The sequence below is a fragment of the Talpa europaea genome (genome assembly GCF_964194135.1).
Source record: "Talpa europaea genome assembly, chromosome: 10".
Taxonomy (NCBI): domain Eukaryota; kingdom Metazoa; phylum Chordata; class Mammalia; order Eulipotyphla; family Talpidae; genus Talpa; species Talpa europaea.
In genome coordinates, this window is record NC_140077.1 from 31,582,189 (window position 1) to 31,605,008 (window position 22,820).

Genomic DNA, 22,820 nt, shown 5'->3' on the forward strand with positions numbered 1-22,820 from the left:
AGTAAAAGTATATTTTTTGGGTTATATATTAGCTTACCCTCCCCAACACACACACACACACACACACACACACACATCGACATACTATATTCAAACAAGCACCACCCACAATCCCTGACTAGTAAATGTGAAATGACATGTTTCCTTTTCGGTGTGGCAGATCCCCCCAGACACCTGCACAATAAGGGACCAGTCTATGGAAAGACCCAGAAACAACCCTAAAGGGAAGGTGGGTCAAAACTAGCACTGTTAGTCAGCTTGCAACATGCCCAATAAACCTACTGACAAGACCTGTGATTTCTAGAACCTGGCCTTAGCTCAAGGGGGAGGTCCTGGCACCAGGCAATGCCCTGGGAGCTTCACCCACTTACCTCATGGAATCCTCCTAACTCACCAGGGAAGTGGGTATCTCACTGGTATAGAAGCTAAAGCTCAGAGCGGGTCAGGCCAGATGGTTAGCCCAGAGGGACCTGAGGCTGCCCTGCAATCTGCCTTCTCCCTACACCTGCCCTCCCACATGCCCTGATCCACCACAGGGCTCACGCATCCTGAACCCTCCCCCCACCACCTCCAGCACCCCAGCACAGGGGCACACTGGACTATACCGAATGATGTTGTTGCAGTGACCGCAGAGTGGAGTTCGGCTACTGGCTGGGAAGCGCTCAGCCCTCTGAACAATGCCCCTGGCAAGGGGGGCACCTGTTGGGGTATAGGCCCCTCGAGGCAGAGTCTGCTTGCTGATGGAGGTGGTGCCCTTGCCAGGGGCAAACTTCTGAGAGAAGTTGTCATCTGTCACCCATGGTGGGCGGCTAGCAGTCTCCGCAGGGCCCCCACTATAGGCCCCCGAGGGTGGGGGGTTATAACTTGGGGCAGGTGAGGGGGTATAGGTCGGTGCTGGGGAAGGGGAATAGGTGGGGGCAGGAGAGGGGGTATAGGTGGGGGCAGGAGAGGGGGTATAGGCAGGGGCAGGAGAGGGGGTGTAGGTAGGGGCAGGTGAGGGGGTGTAGGCAGGGGCAGGTGAGGGGGCATAGGGAGTTGGACTATAATTGGCGCCAGGGGATGGGCTGTAGGTAGATGCAGGCACTGCAAGTTGAAAAAGAAAAATGTGTTAGGAATTCATTTCCCTTGCCTTTCCCCACCCCAAGCCAGAGAACCGTAAAAAGTGACTTTAATATTAAAGCAGTACAATTCCAATTTTTATGAGAGACGTGCTCTTGGACTTCTTGATGCCTCAGATTCGAATTTGCAGCCAGGAACCAAGTGAGATAAAGTGCAGCAATCAGAGCCGGGGCCCTGGGCAACTCCAACAGGGGTGGGAAAGGGATACAGCTATAAATATCTGCAGCTGAGTTGGGTGGGGCTCAGTCAGGCCGGAGCCCAGAGGCCTGCAGAAGCCAGGCAGTGGAGGGTGGGGGGTGTTGGGCAAGGTATCTGGGTCCCCTGAGCTAGGAAAAGGGTGGATGGGAGTGGGTTAACTTGGCCTTGACTGGAAGATGCTTTCAGTTAGACTCTGACCAGTGATTTGACAATTGAAATGCCTAGTTGCATACTTTTGCTGAAACTGGGCCTAGTCCAGCATACAGGACAAAGCTGATGACAGGGCAGTTGGGCTTTCAGGTTCAAGTTTCAGGTTTAGCGACAATCTTTTCTTGAAGATCTTGGCTTGGTCTGTGTTGGGGAGGAATTCCATCTTGGTTTGATTGGGGTGGGGGGTGAGGGGGCCTTGAAGTACTCCTTCAGAGATGTTGGGTGACAGCCCAACAGCCCAGGTCTAGCCATTCTCTCTGAAGACCCTCCTCCAGCTCACTGAGAGCTGAAATCTCTGTGGGATGACAGCACACAGGAACATTGGAACTGCTCACTCAGAGCCACCCCCACCCCCCATGCCCTGACCTTCAAACCCCAAGTTTTGAAGTATTCTGCTGTCATGTCCTGCACACATGGTCCCGCTGGCCTCCTTGTCCAGTGAGGAAGGTTCCAGAACTTCTTTTCAGGTTATAATCTGCTCTTCTGGAAAGAGGCTTCATTTTCCCCACCCCAGGGAAGCATGTCAGGGCAGCCTCCCTCCCCATTCCTGAGCTTTGCCTGGGTGGATGAAGTTTACTGAGGGGTGCTTAGGCAGCTCCCACCAGACTGTGGCCTAGAAAAGATAGTCTTTCTCAGGGCTAAAAGTCATTCCCACCTGGCTCCCCTGGACCACCCTGGGTGACCTGTGGCCTCCTACTCTCTCTGGCTTCTATTTCCAGATGACTCAGAGCTGAGTAACATGGAACCCCCCCCTCACTGGGGGTGGGTAGGGACCATGTCTGTATTACTGAAAGATGAAGGTGTAAAAGCCGGGGAGTGATGCTGGCTTCTAAAGATGAAACCCTCTCCATAAGAAATCTTCTTCCCAGTTATTAGGTGGGTAGACTGGGCACATAACAGATCATCTGGGCTAGTGCCCTTTATAGCTGAGGTCACAGAGGCTCAAAAAGAGACGGTAAGTGGCAGAACAAGTCACCAACACCATTTTTTCTATCATCCTAAGCTGCCTCTGTAAAGAAAACCAGGCCATTTCCAGAAAGTGGTGGTATTCCTGTCATTGAGGAGTAACTGTCAACATGGAGGAGGCCCCATACTCTGGTGTATAGCACAGCCATCAAGAGCCTCAGGTTTAGGTCACAGGTCTACAACGTCCTGGCTGTGTGTTCTTGGGCAAGTTCCTTAACATTTCTGAGCTTGAATTTCCTTGTCTGCCAATAATTCTTAGTACCTCACAGGGTTATTATGAGGATTAAGGGTGAAAAGAAAAACTTAGTATCATATCTGGCACAGTGTGCATTTCACTAAACGTTAGTGAGGAAGGTGAGGATAATGACACCTTGGTCTTTAAGGCTGGGATAAACTGTCAGCTCACTGTGCAACCTGGTGGTCACCTGGGGGAGTCCAGGCTAGGTAGATTGTGGGATGTGGGGATCGGGTAGGGGCGGGAGATGTGATACCTTGAATTCAGATAACGTTTGACCGAGTCGGCTCACTGGTGGTGAAATGCATGGTGCCCCTCCTGCTTCTCAGGGAATGGTAGGCACCAACCAGAGTGGCGTGGTGCATACACTTTGCAAAGGTGTGAAGGCCGTATTCAAGGTGTTGTCGTTCCCCTTAAGAGCATTACACATCTCCCAATACCTGGAGCAGAGGATCTCAAAACACTGGGGGCAGGGGTGACTTGGAGAATAGCACCAGCGAGGAGGTATGGGAAGAGGTGACCTAGCAGAACTTCAGAGCAGCTTCATCCTTCTCTGTTACATATAATGGAGTTCTGCACAAGATTTTACTTTTTCTGTAAAATGGGGGATCTCCACTAAAAGAGATTAAGAACAAAAGCCCCCTGTGCTGTCCAAACATAACCCTATGTGGGCATGAAGTACTTGAAATGTAAATTGAGAAGTGCTGTGTGAAGCATGCACCAGATTACAAAAATAGTGCAAGAATGTAATATAGCTCATTAGTAACCATTGATTACATATTGAAATGGTATTTTGAATATACTGAGTTAAAATATATTAGATGTCACCTGCTTCTTTTCACTTTAAAAAAAAAAATGTGTTTACCTGAAAATTTATTTTTATTGGAGTGTTGGCCTAATCAGAATAGTGGCTACCAAGTATGATTGTTTCCACACGCCAGGCCCTTTATGTGCTTTATTTTATGTGAGGCAGATAATATTTTCAAGTCCATTTTACAGGTGAGGAGTAAAGGCTAGGAACTGCCTAGCTGAAATGGGAGCTCAGAAGCTGGACTCAACTAGAGATGCCCTGCTTAACTGCTCCCTAGGCAGCAAAACAGGCTTTTTACCGCGCCCCTTCCAATGTTTAGGGCCCTTGCCCGTTTTTCCTGCCTCCTTTCAGCAAAACTAATATTCCCTCTTCCTGGCAGACATTCCTTTTCCTCCTCCGGAAGGCCTTCCAGACTCCCTGCTCCACCCGGCCTTTCCAAGTCCCCACAACCCGAAGCTCTCAGCAGGTCAGGGGCAGGCAGGCCAGCCGGAGTCTGGACCCCGTGCGTCTGGCTGCTTCCCCGGCCAGGGCTACACCCACCCGGGGACCTGCCCTTCCTCAGAGCGATTTGGCAGCGCCCTGGCTACACCTCGGCCCCCACTCCTGGTGGAGGTGGAAGTGGGGCAGCAGGGAGCAGCTGCTTCAGGCCCGGCTCGCAGCGCCACCCCGACCTGCCAGGGGAGACTCGATATCCCTTCCCCGAGCCCGGGGCTGTTGCTATTTCTGCGTGACGGAATAAAGCCCGTCCAAATTAGAAGGTGATATTTCATCTCTAATTGGCAAGTTCAAAAGGCCCCTATCGCACTCGGCAGCCTCGGAATGTGTAATTAAACTAGGTGATTTCTGACTCATTCCAGGTCGGCCGGCTTCCCGCGAGAGCCCGGCCCCCGCCCGACCCGCGGGCCCACAGGCCTCCCCGGGCCCGCACCGGGGCCAGCTGCACCCCGGTTCCACGCCGCCCCACGGGCCCCAGGTGCTTTGGGGGGCAGCCGCCCGGCACCCCCGCCGGCGCTGAGACCTGGGGTGCCCACAGCGCCCTCGGCACAGACTGCGGCCGGGGCCGGGCCAGGCGTTCCTGCCCCCCCCACCCCCACCGTCCTCTCCCGGCCCGGCCGGCACAGCAGGGAAGGGGGCTCGGCCCACATTCCCCGCTGCTCCCCGGGCTGCCTGCCAGCCGCCCCCGGACCCCACCCGTCGGCCGGGCCACCCGGGGAGAGGGGTGGAGGCAAGCCCGGTCGCCTCCTTCCCTCCGGGCAGGAATGAGTTAATGTCTGCACAGCCTGGGAACACCGCGGAGGCCCGTGGCCTCCGGGCTCGGGCACGTCTCCCCCGCCTGGGCCTCAGCCCGGGAGGAGGACGCGAGGGCCGCGGGCTGCGCCAGGCCGAGCGCAGCCCCCGGAGCCGCGCCGCCCCCTGGCGGGCCTCCGGGGGAGCGAGGGCGCCCGGGACCGGCGCCGGAGCCTCGGCCCCGCCCCGGAAGCTGCCCAAAAGGACCGCGGGTCCGGTTGGCCCGGAAGGAAGTGCTCCCGGGGCGTCGCGACCGCGCCCCCCTAGCTGCGCAGCGCCGCTCTGGCAAACTCCTTTCTACCTTCCTCGCGGGGCTCCCCACCTGCGCGGGCGGCCGCCCCGCCAGCTCCGTCTGACGCTTTTTCTCTGCTGCCCCTGCTCCAGAGTGCCCCGTGACCCTGTGGATTTTTCACCTCAGAGGTGTGAGCCCCCAGGGCCTCCCCTGTGGCACAGGCCGTTGAGCGCCGCGCTGTGAAGCTGCCCGCAGCCTCTGCAGCGCCGGTTCGACCCGGCCGGCCGACGAGGGTCCCACAAGGCGCGCAGACCTCTCCTGTCGTGCCCACTGCTCCCCTCAGCAGTGTGTTTCAGTCACTCTGCCTGTTCTGCTCCCCGCTCTGTCTCTGGTGAATCCTCTCACCCTCCGGCGCGTCTGGCCTGTTCCCCGACTCTTGTATAAATAAATCTTAAAAAAAAAAAAAAAAAAAGTGTGTGCTCCTGCCTTTGAAGGGTAGAGAAATACCGCTCCTGAATGCCAAGTACTGTGCTAGCTGCTTCATTTCACCCCCAGAATATGAGTGTCCATAGTATTGTGCCTTTTTTTTCAAATGAGGAAATTCAGGCAGGGGAGACGAAGGACTTTGCCTTGGATTACAGCGCAAGCCTGGCATAGGCGTCTGATGCCAAAGCCCCTTTAACAGCCCACTCACTGTAATGTTGAAGGCTGGAGACCATGGCTCCTCTGTCCTGCACATCCAACCAAACTCCCCCAAGGCAGGGTCTTCCTCACTCAGATCCTGTCTTGTCTCCCTGCTGTCAGGCCACAGTGAGAATCCCTACTAGGTTCTCTCCTCGTTCCTTAGTAGAACACGTTCCTGAGTTCAGCCGCTGCTGTTCCTCTACTCCACAGCTGCTTGCCTACTCTGGTCCTAGAAAAGTCCTCTCCCTGACCACTTAATTCTTTCCCAAACAAGTCATTAAGTTCCTCACTTCTTCAGTTTCACCATATATAAAGCTGCTATGTGTGTAATTATTGGGGGCGGGTGGAGAAGTGGAGAAATTTGTGTCACTACTACAAGTGGAAACTGTGGCTTTCCATATTCAAGATGGCTGTAAAAAATATGTTCAAAGCATAATGCTTTAAATGAAAATCCTGTGCCCTCCTAAAATCCTGCCTCATTGATCTCACCTGGTACCTGAGCATCAGATACCACTCTGGAGACCCTTGTGACCTGTTATCCCTGTGTGTTGAGCCACCAGAGTGTACAGTGCACACACACCCTCCCCTCCCCATCCCTGACTTGCATCCCTCCCTGATATTCATTCACTACCTTTTCTGAGCATCTCCTCTGCACCAGGCCTGTGTCAGGTGCTGGGGATACAGTGGAGAAAAGCCACCACAGCTCGACCCTCATGGAATTCAGAGTCAGAGGGGATGGTGCAATCAGCACTCAGGGCCTGTTTGCTGGAAACCCTCTGTGGTTATTCCTATAGACCATCACTCATGGGACCTTCCCTCCCATCTGGGAAAATACCTGCCAAAGAGCCCTTAGGTTCAGTGACAAGGGGCAGTCAGGGGCAGGTAGGGTGCAAGTCAGCTTGAGAATTGGGGAACCTAGGGGAACAGGCTCAACTTTGCCTAGGAAAGTGGGGGGCTGAGCCCTCATCCCTGCAAGGGGCCATAGGTAGTGATGAGAATGGGTATCAGTGCAATGGAACAGTAACCAGTGAGCTCAGCCACCAGCACACCCTATGCGGCCACTCTGCAGCCTGCCACCTATGCTCTCCATGCCTCCACTTATCTGGCCCACACTGAGGAAATCAGACACCAGACAGGTTGGGAAGCTTGCCCAGGGGGATGCAGTGATGCAGTAGTTCTATCCAAAGTCCATAGCATTTTGATTTTAGCTGCCTGTCCTCTGGCTTAAGCCAGACCCAGTCTTCTGGAGGAACAAGCTCCCCCCTCCCAATCCCCCAACCCTCTGTTCCTTCACCTTGAGCCTGGAAATCCCCAGCCAGGAAGCTCCTCTTCCTAAGAGCTGGGAGTCTCTATCCCTGTCAGGCACTGCCCACCTGTCTTCCCAAGACCAAAAGAAGGGTCCTTAGGATTTTGGCTCACAGTTGGGGGAAGGAGGGCTGAGATCACTGGCAGGAACTTGTTCGCCACCATCCTTCTGGGGGTGGGGTTGTGGCTTCAGAGCTGACCTTGGAGCTCATGGCCAGCCTAGCTGGCCTTCCCTCCCATACTGCCTTCTTACCTGGCTGGTAGACAGAGGGTCGGATGCTGGCAGTGGTGACAACCCGGGGTTTGGGTGCAGGGGCAGCTGGGGCCTCACTGTATGTATGGGCAGCAGGTGTGGGAGAGGTCACAGCAGCAGGGTTGTAGGCAGAAGCCTGGGGCCTGGAACCAAGGGGGAAGAGTTAGCTGCCAGAAAGACAGCCCATCCAGTCCCTGGGGACTGCACCTATGGCAAGTTGACTCCTCATCTTCTGGAGCCTCTGTGAGCAGAAAACCTAAGAGCAGTGTTCCTGGGAGGCTGCCAGAGGCTGGAAGGAAAGACCAAGGGTCCATTGGGCAAAGAAAGCTGCTCCCTGGGTAGCTGAGTCTTGGTGAGTCTTAGAGCAGCAGAGACACTGCAAGAATCATGGCCTGTTGCTGGTACCTCTACCTTAAGAGAGAGGGAGGAAAGCCACCAAGTAAACCAGAGAATCCATGGAAAAGCCTCTACCCCAATGGTGTGAGACTGTCAAGGTGAGGCTGGGGCTGGAGAGAGCAGAGGCAGGAGAGAGCAAAGAGAAAGAGATGTCAGAACTACCCCACTCCATCAATCTTCTGATCTCTTGGGGCACTGCACAGCGTCAGACTACCTGGCCTCTTCCCCCCTCCCCCTTTCTGTTATGGCTGGAGGGAGCAGCAAAGCCTCAGATGTCTGGGAAAGAGTACTAGGAGGGATGGGAAGCCAGGAATCCCTCCAACACCTCCACACACACACACACACACACACACACATGCACACACGCATGCAAGCGTGCACATACATGCACACACTTTTCTTCTGTATAGAATTCCTGTTGCCTGGGCCTCCCTGGTGGCACAAGGGGTTAAGCACAGCACTATGAAACTGTCTGCAGCCTCTGCAGCATGAGCTCGATCCCCAGATGCCAGGGAGCTACCCACATGGCGCAGCAGACCTCTCCTGTCTCACCTGCTGCTCCCCTCAGCAGTGTACTTTGGCCAATCTGCCTGTTGTGTTCCCCACTCTGTCTCTTTTGAATCCTTCCACCCCCTGTGCCTCTGGCCTGTACCTCAGCTCTTATATGCATAAATAAATAAATCTTTGAGGGAAAAAAATTCCTGCTGCCCTCCTCCATCGGACTAGCTGCTAAGAGGCCTAGAGCTGCCTTTTCCTACTTGTGATCAAGGGATCAAGGGACCAAATAAATTGGGCTGGGGCAGTATCCCAGTTAACCACCTTCGGGAAATGCTGCGCTTGGCTTGTCCTCTTAGAGAGCTAGCATCTCCAAGACCTGCAGAGTTAAGCAGCCTCCTGAACTCTGTCTGGCCTAGTGTTTCCCAATTTCATTTGTCTGTGAAATTGCACACCTGCCCTGTTTCTTTCACCTGAAACTAGTGAATACCTTTGAGAACACATCCCGGCCTCTTCCTGCATCTTTCAGATTCTAGAAGGGACCACATGACCAGACCCAGGGTAAATGGGTCCTGGGGGTTGCTGAAGACTGTTCCCCTCCCACCAGTCCATGGCTTCCTGCTTGTCTTCCACCTGAGGCCAGGCCCAGGGGGAGAAGGGACATTCAGACCTGTTCTGCTAAGTTGCCATGTTCTGGTTGAGTGAGGTCATTGTCTCCTCTCTCTGGGCTTACCTGCCTTCTCTGATAACCCACTGTTAAGACCAGTGAAGAAGGGGCCTCAATGAAGAAGAAGAGGCAAGGTCCATGGGTGCCCAGCTCCCACTGTGAAGAAGACCTGAGGCTAGTGGCTCCAAGTCAGATTCTCCCACCAGTGGAGGATGCCAGGTGCTATAGCTGCTGTGGCAGGGATTGGCATTGGGGGAGGGGGAGGCTGAAGATAGTCAAGTATTGTGAGCCCATGCTTGGGTGTCCCTGTGCCTCCTTCCCTGCTTCCTCCAGCTCTAGCCCCAGCCCAGCCCACGTGCCAGGAGAGAAGGGCCCAGAGTGTGGTCACCTGGTGCCTTCTATTTCAGTCTGTAGATGGGAGCCTTCTGGGACCCTTTCCAACCTCCTTCAAGACCTCACCAGTTTTGACAAGACAAAGCAAAGGATGTCCTGAGGACTCAGGACACTGAGCCCTGGGGCATGGTGCTGGAGGCTGCCCTTAAACCTAGAGTTCTCCCATCCAACCTGGGGAGGCGACCTCCTACTCCACAACATTTCTTGCCCTCTGAAAAATTCTGGTGTGCAGAGAGGAAGCAGTTTGTAAGTGACCCAGGAAGATGAATTAAAACAACCCATGGAGGCCTCAGGCCTGCCTCACCCAGACTTGAGTTGGGCTGGCAAAGGCTGGGTCATTGTCAACCACAGAGATCTGTGGGCCACTTTGCCTATCCTTTGTCCCATCTTAGGCTACACCACAGACATATGTACCCTGTCCCAGGGAGGCATGAACTCTCTGGGAAAATCCTGGCAGGGGAGTGTGAGAGACTAGGCGAGAGCTGGCTCTGACCCCAGTACCACACAATTCAGAAGGAGCTGGGCCACCCGGCCTGTTACACTGCTTCCTGCTTGCTCCAGAATGACATATCCAGCCTGTCTGACCAGCCTGCCCCTCTACTTCTCTGCCCCTCCTCACATCCTCTTTACCACCCCACCCCACACCTTTGCAGGTATCTAGGAGGGCAAGTCAGAAAGCAGTAACTCACAATACTCGTGAGCTTTTCACGTGCTGCTGTTATAGCTGCACTCTTTCTATCCTGACTGTATAAAAAAGACCTCATACCAAACATCTTAGCAGATATGGAAACTGAGGATCAGAGAAGTTAAGCCACTTTCTGAAGGTGGAACAGAGATTTAAACCCCACTGCACCAGGTGCCTCTAGAGTTATCTTGCTTCTCTGTCAAGAGGAGAGAGCGTTAGGGAAGAGGGCAAGTTAGTGGCTAAATTCTATCTGACCAAATCTGACTACCTTCTGTGCTGGGTCAATTCTGTCTTCTCCAAGGAGACTTTCTTGACTCCCCCAGTCCTCAGTCTCCCTAAGGAAACTTCCAGAATACAAACTTTACAGTTTCCTTTTGTTACTTCTCTTTTTCTGTGAATATGACTTTAAGCTCTCTCATGAGAGAATGTGCCTCTGGGTGGGGGGCAGGGTGATACACACCTCTCTGCCTCTGTCTTCAGCCACACATGTGTGCTCCCTGGAAACACACCCCCAGTTTCTCCTTCACTCTCAAAACCAAGCAGTGCTACCCTTGGCTTCCCTGGTCTCTCGGCCCTAACCACCTTGGTTGAGCCTTTCTGGGGTGTGGACACAGCTGCTGACAGATGTGCCCAGGGCGAGGCCTTTTCTGCCTCCCTTCTCCATGGTCGGGGCTGGCACCTGTCAGCCTGTTACCTTGGACTCTCCGCAGGGCTTGAGGCAGGGGCTGCAGCAGAGGCGGTGGCAACATGGGTAGCAGCTGTAGCCAGGGGTGGCGAGGTTGTGCTGGGAGAGGCAGCAGCAGGCGGCTGGGCAGAAGCAGGCAGCAGTGGGGTGGCGGCCTGGCTGGTACACACTGGAGCATGCTCAATAGGGGTGCTGATGAGGCGGACCAAGAAAGACAACAGGTCAAGGGGCCTTTCTGCATAGGGCGGTAGCTGCAGCAGAGGCACTGGAGGGCAGACACCATCCTACTGCAGAGCAGGACCTTCCAGAAGGCATGCCCCCAAGCTCAGGGAAGGACCCCCACCCCCAACCCAGAACCTCTGGAGGGCACAGATCACAGGGAGGATTGTGGTAAGATAAAAAACATTCTTTGGAGTACTCCCCACCCCATTTTTGTGTACTTCCTAAGTTTTTTTTTTCTCGGCATATATTATAAAAAGACAATATGAAAAAAGAACAATGATGTTAGAAAGTAAATAAAATTTTAAAAATAATAATAGAAACACAGGGTGGTGGAAACTGAATTATCAATCAAGTTTCTTTCATCTTGTTTCCCTTTCCTTCTGCCCTTCTCAAATTAGCCAGTAGCAGGCATTGCCTTTGGAAAGCAATAGTACAACGAAAAAAACAAAAGCTGTTTGAGTGTCAAGGGCTTCGGCTCTGGAGTTGTGAGAGCCTGGGCTTTAAGCTCTGAAGCAATCAGGGTATTAACAGTGTATTTGAAGATGGGTGGAAGCTACATGCTTGGCAGATCAAGGTGATCTGGACCAGAAAATGGACAATGTGGCATGGTGCATTCAAGAATAGTGGATGCCAAGACAAAGGGCTGGGTACCCACAGGCCCTGCCTGCCTGCCTTGGCATTCTGCAAACTCCTCTTCTCCAGAATCACCCCAGGCAAGAGAGGAACATCAGAGCCTGGGTCAACGTGATTAGATGCCCACCACCTGGCAGAGAATAAACATTAAGTTAAAGAAAAGCAAAGAAAGGCACATTCTTTGCCCAGGTGGGTCACTGGACTAAAATCTGCATTTTGCTACAACAGCAACAAGATACTGCAGCTCCTACGAAAGAGACTGCCTTTCCCCATGCTGTGTCATTCATTTAGTGACCGTGTACCATGTGCTAGGCGTATGTCTTAAATTCCCACCACAGCCCATTTTGTGGGTATTATTGACTCTATGTACTAAATGAAGGAATGAAGACCGAGGTAATTCAATTGCTCAAATTCTTGAAACTTATCTGTAGTGACAGCAAGATCTGACTCAGGACTGGAGGGCCATCTGGATTTGGAGTCTTAACTAGTGCCCCAAGTGGCCCCATCTTGCAGGAAACTTTTTGTGATCGGTCAAATAGAATCTTTTCCCAACAAAAGACACTATTCTTATTTGAAATAATTAGAATCACTACCTTTCCTCCATGAGTGCTGACCATCTGTTAGGCCTTGTGCTAAGCAGCTGGATCACTTTACTCCATTACTCCATTTGATTCTTTGAACCTCCCTGAGTGATTGGTATCATGATCCTCATTTTGCAGATGAGAAACCTGCAGCCCAGAGAGAATTGAATCTCTGCAAAAACATCACACAGCTGCCAAGTGGCAGAGAAGGGTGTGTCCTAACCACTAGGACACTTCCCAGACTTTAATATGCAGATGAATTGCCTGAGAATCTTGTTAAAGTGCGACTTCCACTTCAGTAGGTCTGGGGTTGGGCTGAAAGTCTACATTTTCACAAACTTCTAGGTAAAGCTGGTGCTGCTGGTTCATGGACCACACTTAGAGTAGCAAGGTGCTGCAGAAGGCCTGCCCAGATTGGCATGCATGGGCCGTGAGCTGTTTTCCAAAGCATCACTGAATGGCTCGCCTCTATCCAGCAAAGTATATGGTAGAGAAAGACATAGTACAAGAGGGTTGAGGAAGAAGAGAGGTGTAGAAGTGGGGAAGTCATGGGTTGATTCCCCATGGGAAGCAGCATCATTCCTCTCCATAACTATGTGGAAGCATCCAGAATAGACAAGGGCAGGTGATAGAGGCTAAGAATTGAAAAAACTTAGGATGGAGGCATCACAAGACCAGATACTGGAGGTGGGGGGTAGAAATGATTAACATAATTGTTAAGCCAGCTATAGATATGAAAAATCCTTAGGTGCAGACAGCTATAGAAAAAGCAGACTGCTATAGAAAGTACCCAGAGGCACAGAGAGAGGTGGGAATATGGAGATTGTGGGCCAATACAGAGAATTCCCATCCTTACATATCAACCAAGTCACATCCTGCAAGTAATTAATTTAATAATAGATAACCAATTTCACAAAGAAATGAACCCCTCCCCAAAAGAACACTGTATCAGTACAATTTCTGCACTGGCAAAAGGCAGCTCTCCTGTCCACCTGTGACTACGCAGGTATTTCTTTTCACAGATTTTTTCTGTTTGCAAAAAAGCAGCGGCAGCTCTTCCTGCCTGCGTCTGTCTGTACAAGTGTCTCCTCCTTTCCTCTTTTAAATATATATATACTATATATATAAAATAAACCAGTCCCTTTGGATATAATCAAAAGTCTTTGCCTCATGGGGAAATTCGCTGTGTGTCCCTGAAAGGGGAACTCTAGCGAAACTTTCCTTAGAGTAACCCAAGGCCCCCCACTCACCGAAACCACATCTCACCGAAAAGACATCTGCACGGGCCATGGACTGTCCAGTCCTTTCCCAGCTTAGTGGTTCAGAGAGGAGGCAGCCAGGCTCCAGGTTGCAGCCTGCGGCTGTGCTGGGCCCTGACCCTGCCATGAGGCTGTTCACTCGTCCTCTGTGGAGGCAACTTGCTTCAGGAAGTCAGGAGGCAGCCGCCTCAGAGAAATATTTACAGGCCCTGAAATCATTCAAAGTGAGGGTAGCATGGCCTGGGAAGGGCCAGGCTGACATAGAACACTGGCTTTTTTTTAATCTTTCTATTCTTTTACCTGACCCTGACCTGTCTTGTGTTTCATAAGGGCATCTCGGAACTGAGGACTAGCACAGGACAAGAGTAACGAAAATGTTCACGTTGGGGATAGTATTCTGCAGGACAAATAGGAAATGGCCTTTGCTGTCTCTTTGCTCCAATTCCCTATAAGACCAGCTTACATGTGGCTGTCCCCAAACATAGCTCCAAATGTACCTTGGATTTTGGGAGGTGAGTTGGAGCTGGACGTGGGCCCTAGGAAAAGTCACATTCTTCTGCAGGATATGCATTTGAGCCTAATTCCTGAGGTTCTTGCTGAGTGGCATCCTGTCTAGGATTGTAACAGGGTAACCCCCAGTGAAAGGAGCTGTTCCAGGTTCCCTGCCCCACCCCAAGGAAGGGTGGAGCTAGACTGGGAGGAGAAGCTAGAGGAGACAGGAAGAAGGAAGAATAAGATCAAGGAGACCTGGAGGAGGCAAATGGTGCTGAGAGACATGTGAAGAAACCATGCTTGCTACTCATTCTAGGATTTGTACCGGGGACATGGGGGACATGGAAGGAGACACTTGGAAGAGACAGCGATGTGGGTGAGAGACCAATCTTGACTTGGGTTTTGATTTTTCTCTTTTCCTTCCAGATTTACCTGCCCCTTTCTGCCCCTTTGCTGTGGTTCCCCACGAGAAGATGCCTTAGACTGGTGGCAAGCTTTTGGGCCAAGCCTGTTTGGTTGGACATTTATCCACAAGGAGGTGGGTAATTTGGGGGTGTTTAATTGGAAATTACTTTAACTATATTCTTTCACTTCTTATTATTGCACACCAATTGTATTAAAATTAACTATTGAAGGTCTTACACACTAAGAGCATATTTGTCTTTATGCATCGGATGGCAGAACCCATTTAGAACAGGCGGGTTTGGGAGTCCCACGGTGCCCCTCCTTCTTCCCTGTAACAGGACCAGTGTCTGCAGACACTAAGCAATCAGGGCCTAAGGGAAATAAGGGCAGCCCTGAAGACCATCCTTAAGGGGTTTTGGGTTCTTGTTCAGGTCAGTTCCTCCCTGAAGTGCCATAAACCCCCAAAATCCCCAAGGAAGGAGTATCAGAGAGCAAGCGCTGCAGAGAACTTACTTGTCATAATTCACTTTAAACATCTAGGCAAGAACCAAACCAAATCAACCATATTCAAATGCTCATGGTGGCATGTAAAATGTGCGACCAGAGGAGAAACACAGCCCGGTTAGAGTCTCCTTTTCTGCTCACCTCTTTTCCTTTAATCTGGTTGGCATACACCTGTGACCCAGCTCTGTTGTGGTAGTGCTTGGTGGAGGGAATGGCAGGGCCTGTGATGCTCTTACTGATGTCAATGATATTATGTCTAGAAAGGATGGGGATGGTATTGGCGGTGGTGTTGGGTCTTGGGGTTTGTGGTCGTTGGCTCGATTGGAACTGTGGGTGATGGTGGAGTTATTGTGATTGATGGTGCTAGGGGAAAGTTGCCATTATGGGGGTAATGATGTTATTTGCTTTAGTTAAAAGAATGGACTATGAACACCACTGTGAATGATGACAGAATATCAGTCAGGTGGTTGGTCTTGAAGTTGTGCTGTTACCCACCTACTTGGAATTCCATCTTATAGCCTGATGACTGTTGCTCAGGGTATCTTGACCAAGTCACTTTGCAGTAAGGTTGCAACACTGCACAACTCCAGGGACCCTGCTGACATCACAATATAAGTTAAATACCCCCTGCAGATTGTGCAGTGCATGGTCATCCCCACAGGCAATGTGGGTGCCCTGCGACCTTCTCTAGCCCCACATTGTCTGCAGAATCCAGTCAAAATCCCATAACTGGGCATTCCAACTCCAGGCCACAACTAGTCATGACATTCTCAGCATCTCCTCCATTCCGGCCAAAATAATTGATGTGAGTTTCTGAGATACCCCTTCTCATTAGCACCTCTGCTCCCTCTGTTTAGAGTACCTGTCCAGCTTTCTTAACTTCACATGCTCCAACTCTAACTGCTCTTGATCAGACACACAGGCGCCTTCTTCCAGGAAGTCTTCTCTGATCCTCCAGTCGCAGGAGTGCTCCCTGTCTCTGGACCTCACCCTGTCAACCTTGCATTGTGGTCAGTCACAGCCACATGGGTCCTTTCTGATTCAGTTGGCACCCATAGCATCCAGGTGTGGCATCTCAACTAATACCCATGGGCACACAATGCTGAATGAGGACATCCCTCCTGTTACTCCACAGGGCTTTACATAGACTCTCAGCCTGAGGCCACCCAAGGCACTGCATGCAGGGGCCTGTGGTCACTGGGAAGGCACCGGGCACGCTGCAAATCAAACGTGAGCCTTTCAGAGCTTCAATCATGTGACACAAAGACAATTCCAACAGGCCAGGGCCAGGGGGCTATGGAGCCCCCCTCTTATCCTCCACCCACACCCCCTGGTTCTGAAAAATTGACAGGCCCTCTGCCAGCCTCCTGATTCAAGCTGCTTGGGACCTCTCTCTGGCAGATCTGACCTACAATCCACCCTTGAACCTTGGAAATCCTCAATAAAGGTCAACTAAATATCAGTGTATTCCAGGGTGTCTAGATACAGGCAGGAGCATAACTACCCCTGACCCCCAGCAGGCATGGTACCTATTCAATAGTCCTGATCTTGGCTCCAGAGTCAGTCTGCCAGAGGCAGAAAGAGATGGGACGTGGAACAGGTTGGTGTGGTTTTGGGGAAGTAACTCAATGTGGTAGGCAGGATAGAAGAGTCCTGACCAGTCCTTCAAGATGGGATTGCCAAGGCTCCTGGGGGCAAAAAGAGAGCCTGTGCCCAGGCTGTGGGAGGGGGAGGAAGAGTCTGGTCCAGTCCAAGTGTGGGGCAGTGGGAAAGTCATGAGGGATGAGCCTTGGTGTCTGCCTTGATTTGTTAAGTGTTGTCTTATATTCTCAGCCCACAGTTCATGCATTTGGGGACTATGTGATGAGTACACAGGTGGGTGCGGAGGATGTGGACCTGCCTGCCTGGCCCTTCTTGAACACTCAGGACTAGAACAAGGCCACAGGTGGATAGGGCCCAGGAACAAGACCCAGCTGGATGTCAACAGGCCTTCAAATCTTTCTGCCACCTGAGCAAGACTCCACCAGGCACAGCTTCCATCTCCTTTCCTCTGACTATGACCCGGCCCCCCTCAGGGACTCCTGGCAGTGGCCTTGTGAACTTATCCTTAGTCTAACCACACCCTCCTGAGCCCCTTCTTTCACCTCCTAGCCCAGAGCTATACATGAACAGTGCCTTCCAGGGGAGGAGCTTGCATATGCTTCCTCACACAAAGGGCCATCTGGCTGGGCCTGCTGATTATGACTGGCTGTTGGGGGAGAGGCAGAGGCCTTTGGTTTTCCCCCTTCCCCATACACCGTGTCCTGTAGGAAGCTAAGGTTGCATTGAGATGCAGCAGAGAGGTCCACCCACCATTATCCCTGCCTCAGCTCCACAGAACATGTGGCTCAAATGGGTAGGTAGGTGGAGCTGCACAGGGTCCCTCTTCTGGCGACACCTGCTCTCTTCCTGTCTCAGACGTGCCCCTCTGGAGGTGGGGGGGGGGGGGGCTACGCGCACAGGCAGAGCATGACTTGGGGCTAGTTTGGTTCATTTCAAATCCTCTTTATTTCAGAACAAGCTTTGCTTGTACGTACAGGAGAGAAAATGAGGGAGTCAGCACACACAGCACAGAGAGGAGCACATACCCCAAATCTCCACAGCCAGGAGGGGCTCTGCCTCATCTACCATAAGGCTTCCATTCCTCTGCTCAAGGCCCCTTCTGGCTACCTGGGCTGTAGATGGCAGCGAGGGAGCGAGTGGGGCAAAGGACTTGCCTCTTCCCAGGACTGACCTATAGGCGGCACATTCCAGGATGGCACTAGGCTGGTTCGCCTCTCTCAGGGGCTCACCAACGTGGCACATTGTTCCCTTGGTTCTGGAGTATTATGCCAGCAAACCCTGTCTTGCCTGTTCTGATCTACAGCTAAGATCCTGGGCAGAGGGGCAGAGGTTTAAGCTATATTTGTCTGGGGAGTGTAAGGGTTGTGCTTAAGGGTGGGGATTAAAGGGGTGCAGTGCTGCGTAGGGCCTGCAGAGGCCACTGGCTCTGAGGCCAGCAGAGGGCAGAACTGCTGCAGTTCACTATCAAAGATGCTCCCCAGTACAGCTATAGATCTCAAGCATCACCATGGGGTTCACATGCCAGATCTGTGGGGGGAGGGGAGGAGGGGAGGGGTCCAGCCTGAGAGGGGTGGGGGCATTCCAGGCAGCCTTTTAGCTTTTAACATTAAGGCTTTGGGCCGAAAGGCCATGGTGCCAGTTGCGCAATTTGGCAAAACGTGGGCTGTTACGTTCCGTTTCAAACCTTTCCCTGTGGCACAGAGAGAGAAAGAGAGAAAGAGAGAGAGAAGAAGAAAGAAAGGGGTTAGGGGACGTGTCCACCATTTCCCTATGCGATAGCTGGGGCATGGGGCATGGGAGAGAGGGAATTTGGTTTGGACAGGTTTTGCCAAACATGGGGATACTTTCTAGGTAGTCAGGACTGGTTTGGGGCAAGACCGGAGTCCCAAGGCCCAGGATAGAGGGACTGAAGTTCCTGACCTGAGGGAGTAAGGGCCCTGAAGAAAGAGGCCTGACTAGTGGGCCTCAGGGCAGGCTGGGCAAAGGAGGGGTAACCCTGGGCTCTCCCTGGGCTGTGTGCTTAGAGGTGAGCAGGGCTGCTTTGGCTGCGAGTTCTCAGAATGAACCAAATAGGCAGAGGGGCCAAGCATTGAGTCCCCTAGCTGGGCTTCAAGAAGGAGGAACACCTGTCCCTATGATGAGGTTTGGTGAGCAGACTTGTCACCTCCCTGTGCTGTCCCAGTCTCTGCCAAGCTTTCTCTATCCCTGAAGTCTTCATAACCACCAACTACTCCCTGCCCACCCAGGCCCGAGCATGGCCAGGCACACATGTGCACACACATACTCACAAGGCGACTGGCACATGTGCAGAGGGCCAGGACTCCCCCTCACTTCCTGCCAGCTGTTCCTATGGGGCTCACCCCACAGGCTGTTCAGCCCAGGGTACAGGGCAAAGTAGGCAAGGAGCAGCCAAGAAATACAGAAACGGAGCAGGGAAAGTAGCTGGGGAAGGTCAGTGCTGCAGATGCCAGAATCCTAGACCTGCCAGACTGGATGGTTGCTATGTCCTCCAGAACAGAGGTAAAAATTGCTGGCCCAGGGGTCTCACCTAGCCACAAATGTTGTTTGCTTAACCTGGACAGGGTTGGAAGCTCACTTGAAAAAAATAATTGCTACATCCAGATCATGGACTACCACTCAGAAATAAAAAGGCACAACCGAACCACTGATATACACAACAACTGGAATGAAGTCTCAGGGAATTAATTTAAAAAAAAGCCGATCCCACAAGGTCACATGCTGTATGATTCCATTTATCTAACATTCTTGAAATGACAAATGATAGAAATGGAGAACAGATAAAGATTAGTGGTTGCCAGAGGTTAAGGGGATGGTATATAGGCTAGGGTGTGGCTGCAACAGGGCACCGCGGGGACATTCTCAGGGTGATGTTCTGGACCTTAGCTGTACTGATGTCAACATTCTGGTTGTGGTATTGAAATACAATTACAGCAAGATGGGGATTCGCCGTTGGGGATAAAGCATGCATGGGACCTCCCTGTATTATTTCTTATAAACGCATGTCAATTTGCAATATTTTAAAATAGTTAAATTAATGTGTGAGTTGCCAGCATATGAAAATCAGGAAGATCTGTTTTAGATCTTTAGAAATCAGAGGATGGGGCAACGCTGGTCTTACATTTCTCCCTGGTAACAGTCTCATATCCCCAAATTTATACCTGGGGATACAGGTGTAGCTTTCCCACATCTGCACTACCTGCCTGGCTTCCCCTCTGTAGACAGAGAGGCCTGCCTATTGGGTCACTGTGTAAGAGTCTATTTGAAAAAACAAGTCTACTTCTAATAGATTACTAAGTAATGTATTAGAAAACCACCAGTCCAGCCCCACCTTTCCTAATACCCAGAGGACACTGAGGCCCAGAGATGTCACGTGAATGGCCTAAAGACACACAGAAGCTCAGGGCCAGAACCACGATCTATGTGCCCCTTTGAGGTCAGGGAGAAGGAGCTGAGGGTAAGGCTGGCACAGCCCTGCAGACAACATGATAGGCAGCAACAACCTGCATCTTGGAGGAACTGCCCAGTACACAGATGCAATCAGTCTTTGTTACCAAGAGCTGCCCATTGTTCCTTCATGAGAGTTCCATTTAAGGGAAGGCCCCTGAGCTGTGCCAGCCCCCTGAGAACTGGGACAGAGCTGACCAGACCATGCACAGGGAGGAGGGAAGAGGACAGTGAAATGCCCAGGAGTTTGCAGGAAGGAGGAGCCAGTGAGTCCCTGAGCTATCAGAAGGAGCAAAACAAGAATAGTTGATGGTTGCATAATAGAGAAGGGACTTGAAAGGATTTTTACATTGTTTGCTGAGGGGTGTGCCATGCAAGCCTCAACTTCAGCTCCTCTGTGAATGCCTCACTAAAACTGACTTTGTTCCTTAATACCTGGGGATTAGGAGAGCTGCAGTTCTTTACCAGGTGAGCATCAGGTAAACACAGAGACTGCATATGTAGTGGCTGCACCACAAGGTAGTGGTAGTGGTCAGAGGATGTCTGCATCACAAAATTCTCTGGCTGGTTACACCCACACATGGGATATTCAGAAGTCTTACAGTTTCAGATTCTGCCTAGGATGGAGCCGGGCTTGCTCCCATTCCCTTTCTTGTCAGAGTTGCCCAATGTAGGCCCAGTCTGCTAGGCCACCAGGCCCTAGATTGCCTTCTCCATGTCAGAGCAAATCTAGGGCTCAGCTTTGAGATGGAGGCACTGGTTGTGCCCTGTGACATCAGATGGAGTACAGGAGACACAGCATTACCTGCACCCCCAAGAGCAGGTCCCATGTGGAAGCAGACAGAAGGCTAATGTGTAAGCTCACCTGGTCATTTTGCTAAGGTGCTGGGGTCTTTCCTGGGAGAAGAACCAAGTCCAAGGCTGATACCTGGGCTGTTCAGGGGTCCACCCTGCCTCACCTATAGAGATAGGACCCCTGCTGATTAGGCTCCACCTGGGCTGGTGACAAATGAGAGCTGGAGCTTCAGAGGGAAGCTACCTGCTACCATGTACCAGAAAGCCAGGGCTTGAGAGGAGGGAGGGAAGGGCTGGGCCAGGCTGGCCAGGGCTGGAGCTGCTCTGAAACTCTTGGTGGGGGAAGCAGTAACAGGTGAGGGGAGTTTGCAGGGTCCTCTGACAAACAGATTTACACCTGCGTCAAGGCCACAAGTGCTCTTGCCTGCACAGAACTTGTGCTAACACTCATGTGGCACTCCTGCCAGCTTTCCCATCACGCAGCACTGGGAAGGAGACGACACCAGGTTGCTGGGCCCAGTTTAGCACACTCTGCTGGGGTAAGTTACACGGAAGCCATGTGCAATGCGGGAGACATAGCCTTCCTGAGAGATCTGCATACTCACTGTCAGTGGTGCTAATTTGGGAGAAGAAAGGTAACAAACCTGGGCTGCCCCCAGTTAACAAGATGGGTAATTGAGCCTGGGGGTGCATCTTCTGATTCAGGAGTGGAGGCAGATGAAAGTGTGACTCAGCTACCTGAAAAGCAAGCTCCCTGCCCATCCTGGACTCAAGGTGGCGACAAGCATGCCCCCTTCTGCTCAGAGGGCCACTCAGGTGATGCTGGCCCCCCAGCTGTGACCAGTGGCCATAGTCACTGCTTCAGGCTTTAATCACAAACAGAACTGAGCTGCTGTACACACTGCACTCTCCACCCTGCCCCCAGCCCTGGGTCCATAGGCTACTCAAGATTCAGTGATTCAGTGAAAAGAAAATACCTGCCGTACTCCTGTGGCCATAGGGAGGATGGGCATTTGGGGGGCAGAGGGGGTATGAGGAAGACCTTCCAGAAATTAAAGTCAGGAGGAGGGAGAGAGAGAATCAGGAGGCTTGTGCCCTGCAAAAATAGGGCAACTATAGAAGACATGCATTCCTTGTGATCTATCTCTAGCAGTACTCTTCACATTTAAATAGTATCTGGTTGATAAGGTGTGACTGCTCAGAGGAACATGAGATGATCAGAAGTACCCCTGGGGAGGGGAGAGAACAGGGAGCTAGAAAGACAGGACTCTGAACCCCCTGTTAGCTCTTGGATGAAAGGAACCTTAGGGCTTTAACACTGTTTGCTGAGGATTGTGCGATATAAAGCCTATCAAATCTTTGGGAAAAGCCACATAGCTTCCCTGGACCATCTATGTGGGCCACTTCCAAGAGGAACAAACACAGAAACATGGCAAAGGCACAGTGGAGTGGGGGAGGGGTGAAAGCAGACAGCCCAGGCACACTTCACATAGCCCGAGGATTGACTTCTGAGCTAAATCAAGCATCGTCTGGTTTCAGGCTCTGCATGGACATGTTGCAGACACCGAAAAGTTAAGCAGCACTGGGCTGCACGTCATCACTGCCAGGCCTGGGAAGACCACACTTTAGGACTGGACACCCCAGCCAAGAGTGGGAATAACTTAGATTGGCAACGATACAGGTTCAGAAATATAATCCACATCAATTCTAGTTGACCCAGGAGACCCATTCTCTGCACAGTCCTGTGGCCATGGTGCAATGGTTAGCAAGTACAGGACGGCTGGGCCAGGGTCAAAAAATACCACTAGGGCCCAGCTCCTCCTTGGAGGTGGCTAAATGTGCTGGAACAAAGCAGCTCTCCCATGAGGAGCACGCAGGTCACCTTCGCTGCAGGAAGTATAAGCACAATCATACTAAACTCCACATCTCGTCATGGAAGACCCCAGCATGGAAGGTTCCATTGGGTCCGGGGCAGTGTGCTCTCTAGGCCTAAGGCCATGAGTACCTCACAGCTGCAGGTGGTAGTTAGTGGCTGTGGCCTCATGTCTACCCCTGACAGGGAACCACACCCTGAGATACCTTGCCCCTGAAAAACCCCTACTCACACCCAGGGCTTATCCTTCCTTGTGGTAACTGTTGTGTTTCCAGCAGTTTATAGAACCGACATCTGAACATGGGTCTAGACAGGTGAGTCCAGGGGTCAGGTGCCCACACCCAGCACAGTCTTCTGTGCCTGCTTCC

General features: G+C 51.9%; 1 protein-coding gene across 10 annotated transcripts in view; it reads right to left on the reverse strand.

Moving 5' to 3' along the window:
* LDB3 (LIM domain binding 3) overlaps positions 1–22,820 on the reverse strand; it is a gene marked incomplete at both ends in the record, with an annotated part of 57,784 nt that overhangs the window by 13,486 nt on the left and 21,478 nt on the right. For 4 of the 10 annotated variants that reach the window (XM_084246115.1, XM_084246116.1, XM_084246113.1 and 1 more), the window contains 3 exons: positions 606–1,083; positions 7,301–7,443; positions 10,631–10,813. In XM_084246115.1, the coding sequence (XP_084102241.1) occupies positions 606–1,083; positions 7,301–7,443; positions 10,631–10,813 (804 nt within the window). Of the gene's footprint in view, positions 1–605; positions 1,084–7,300; positions 7,444–10,630; positions 10,814–17,879; positions 18,010–22,820 lie in introns of those variants that run through there. The other 6 variants (XM_084246122.1, XM_084246121.1, XM_084246120.1 and 3 more) reach the window with 2 other exon arrangements.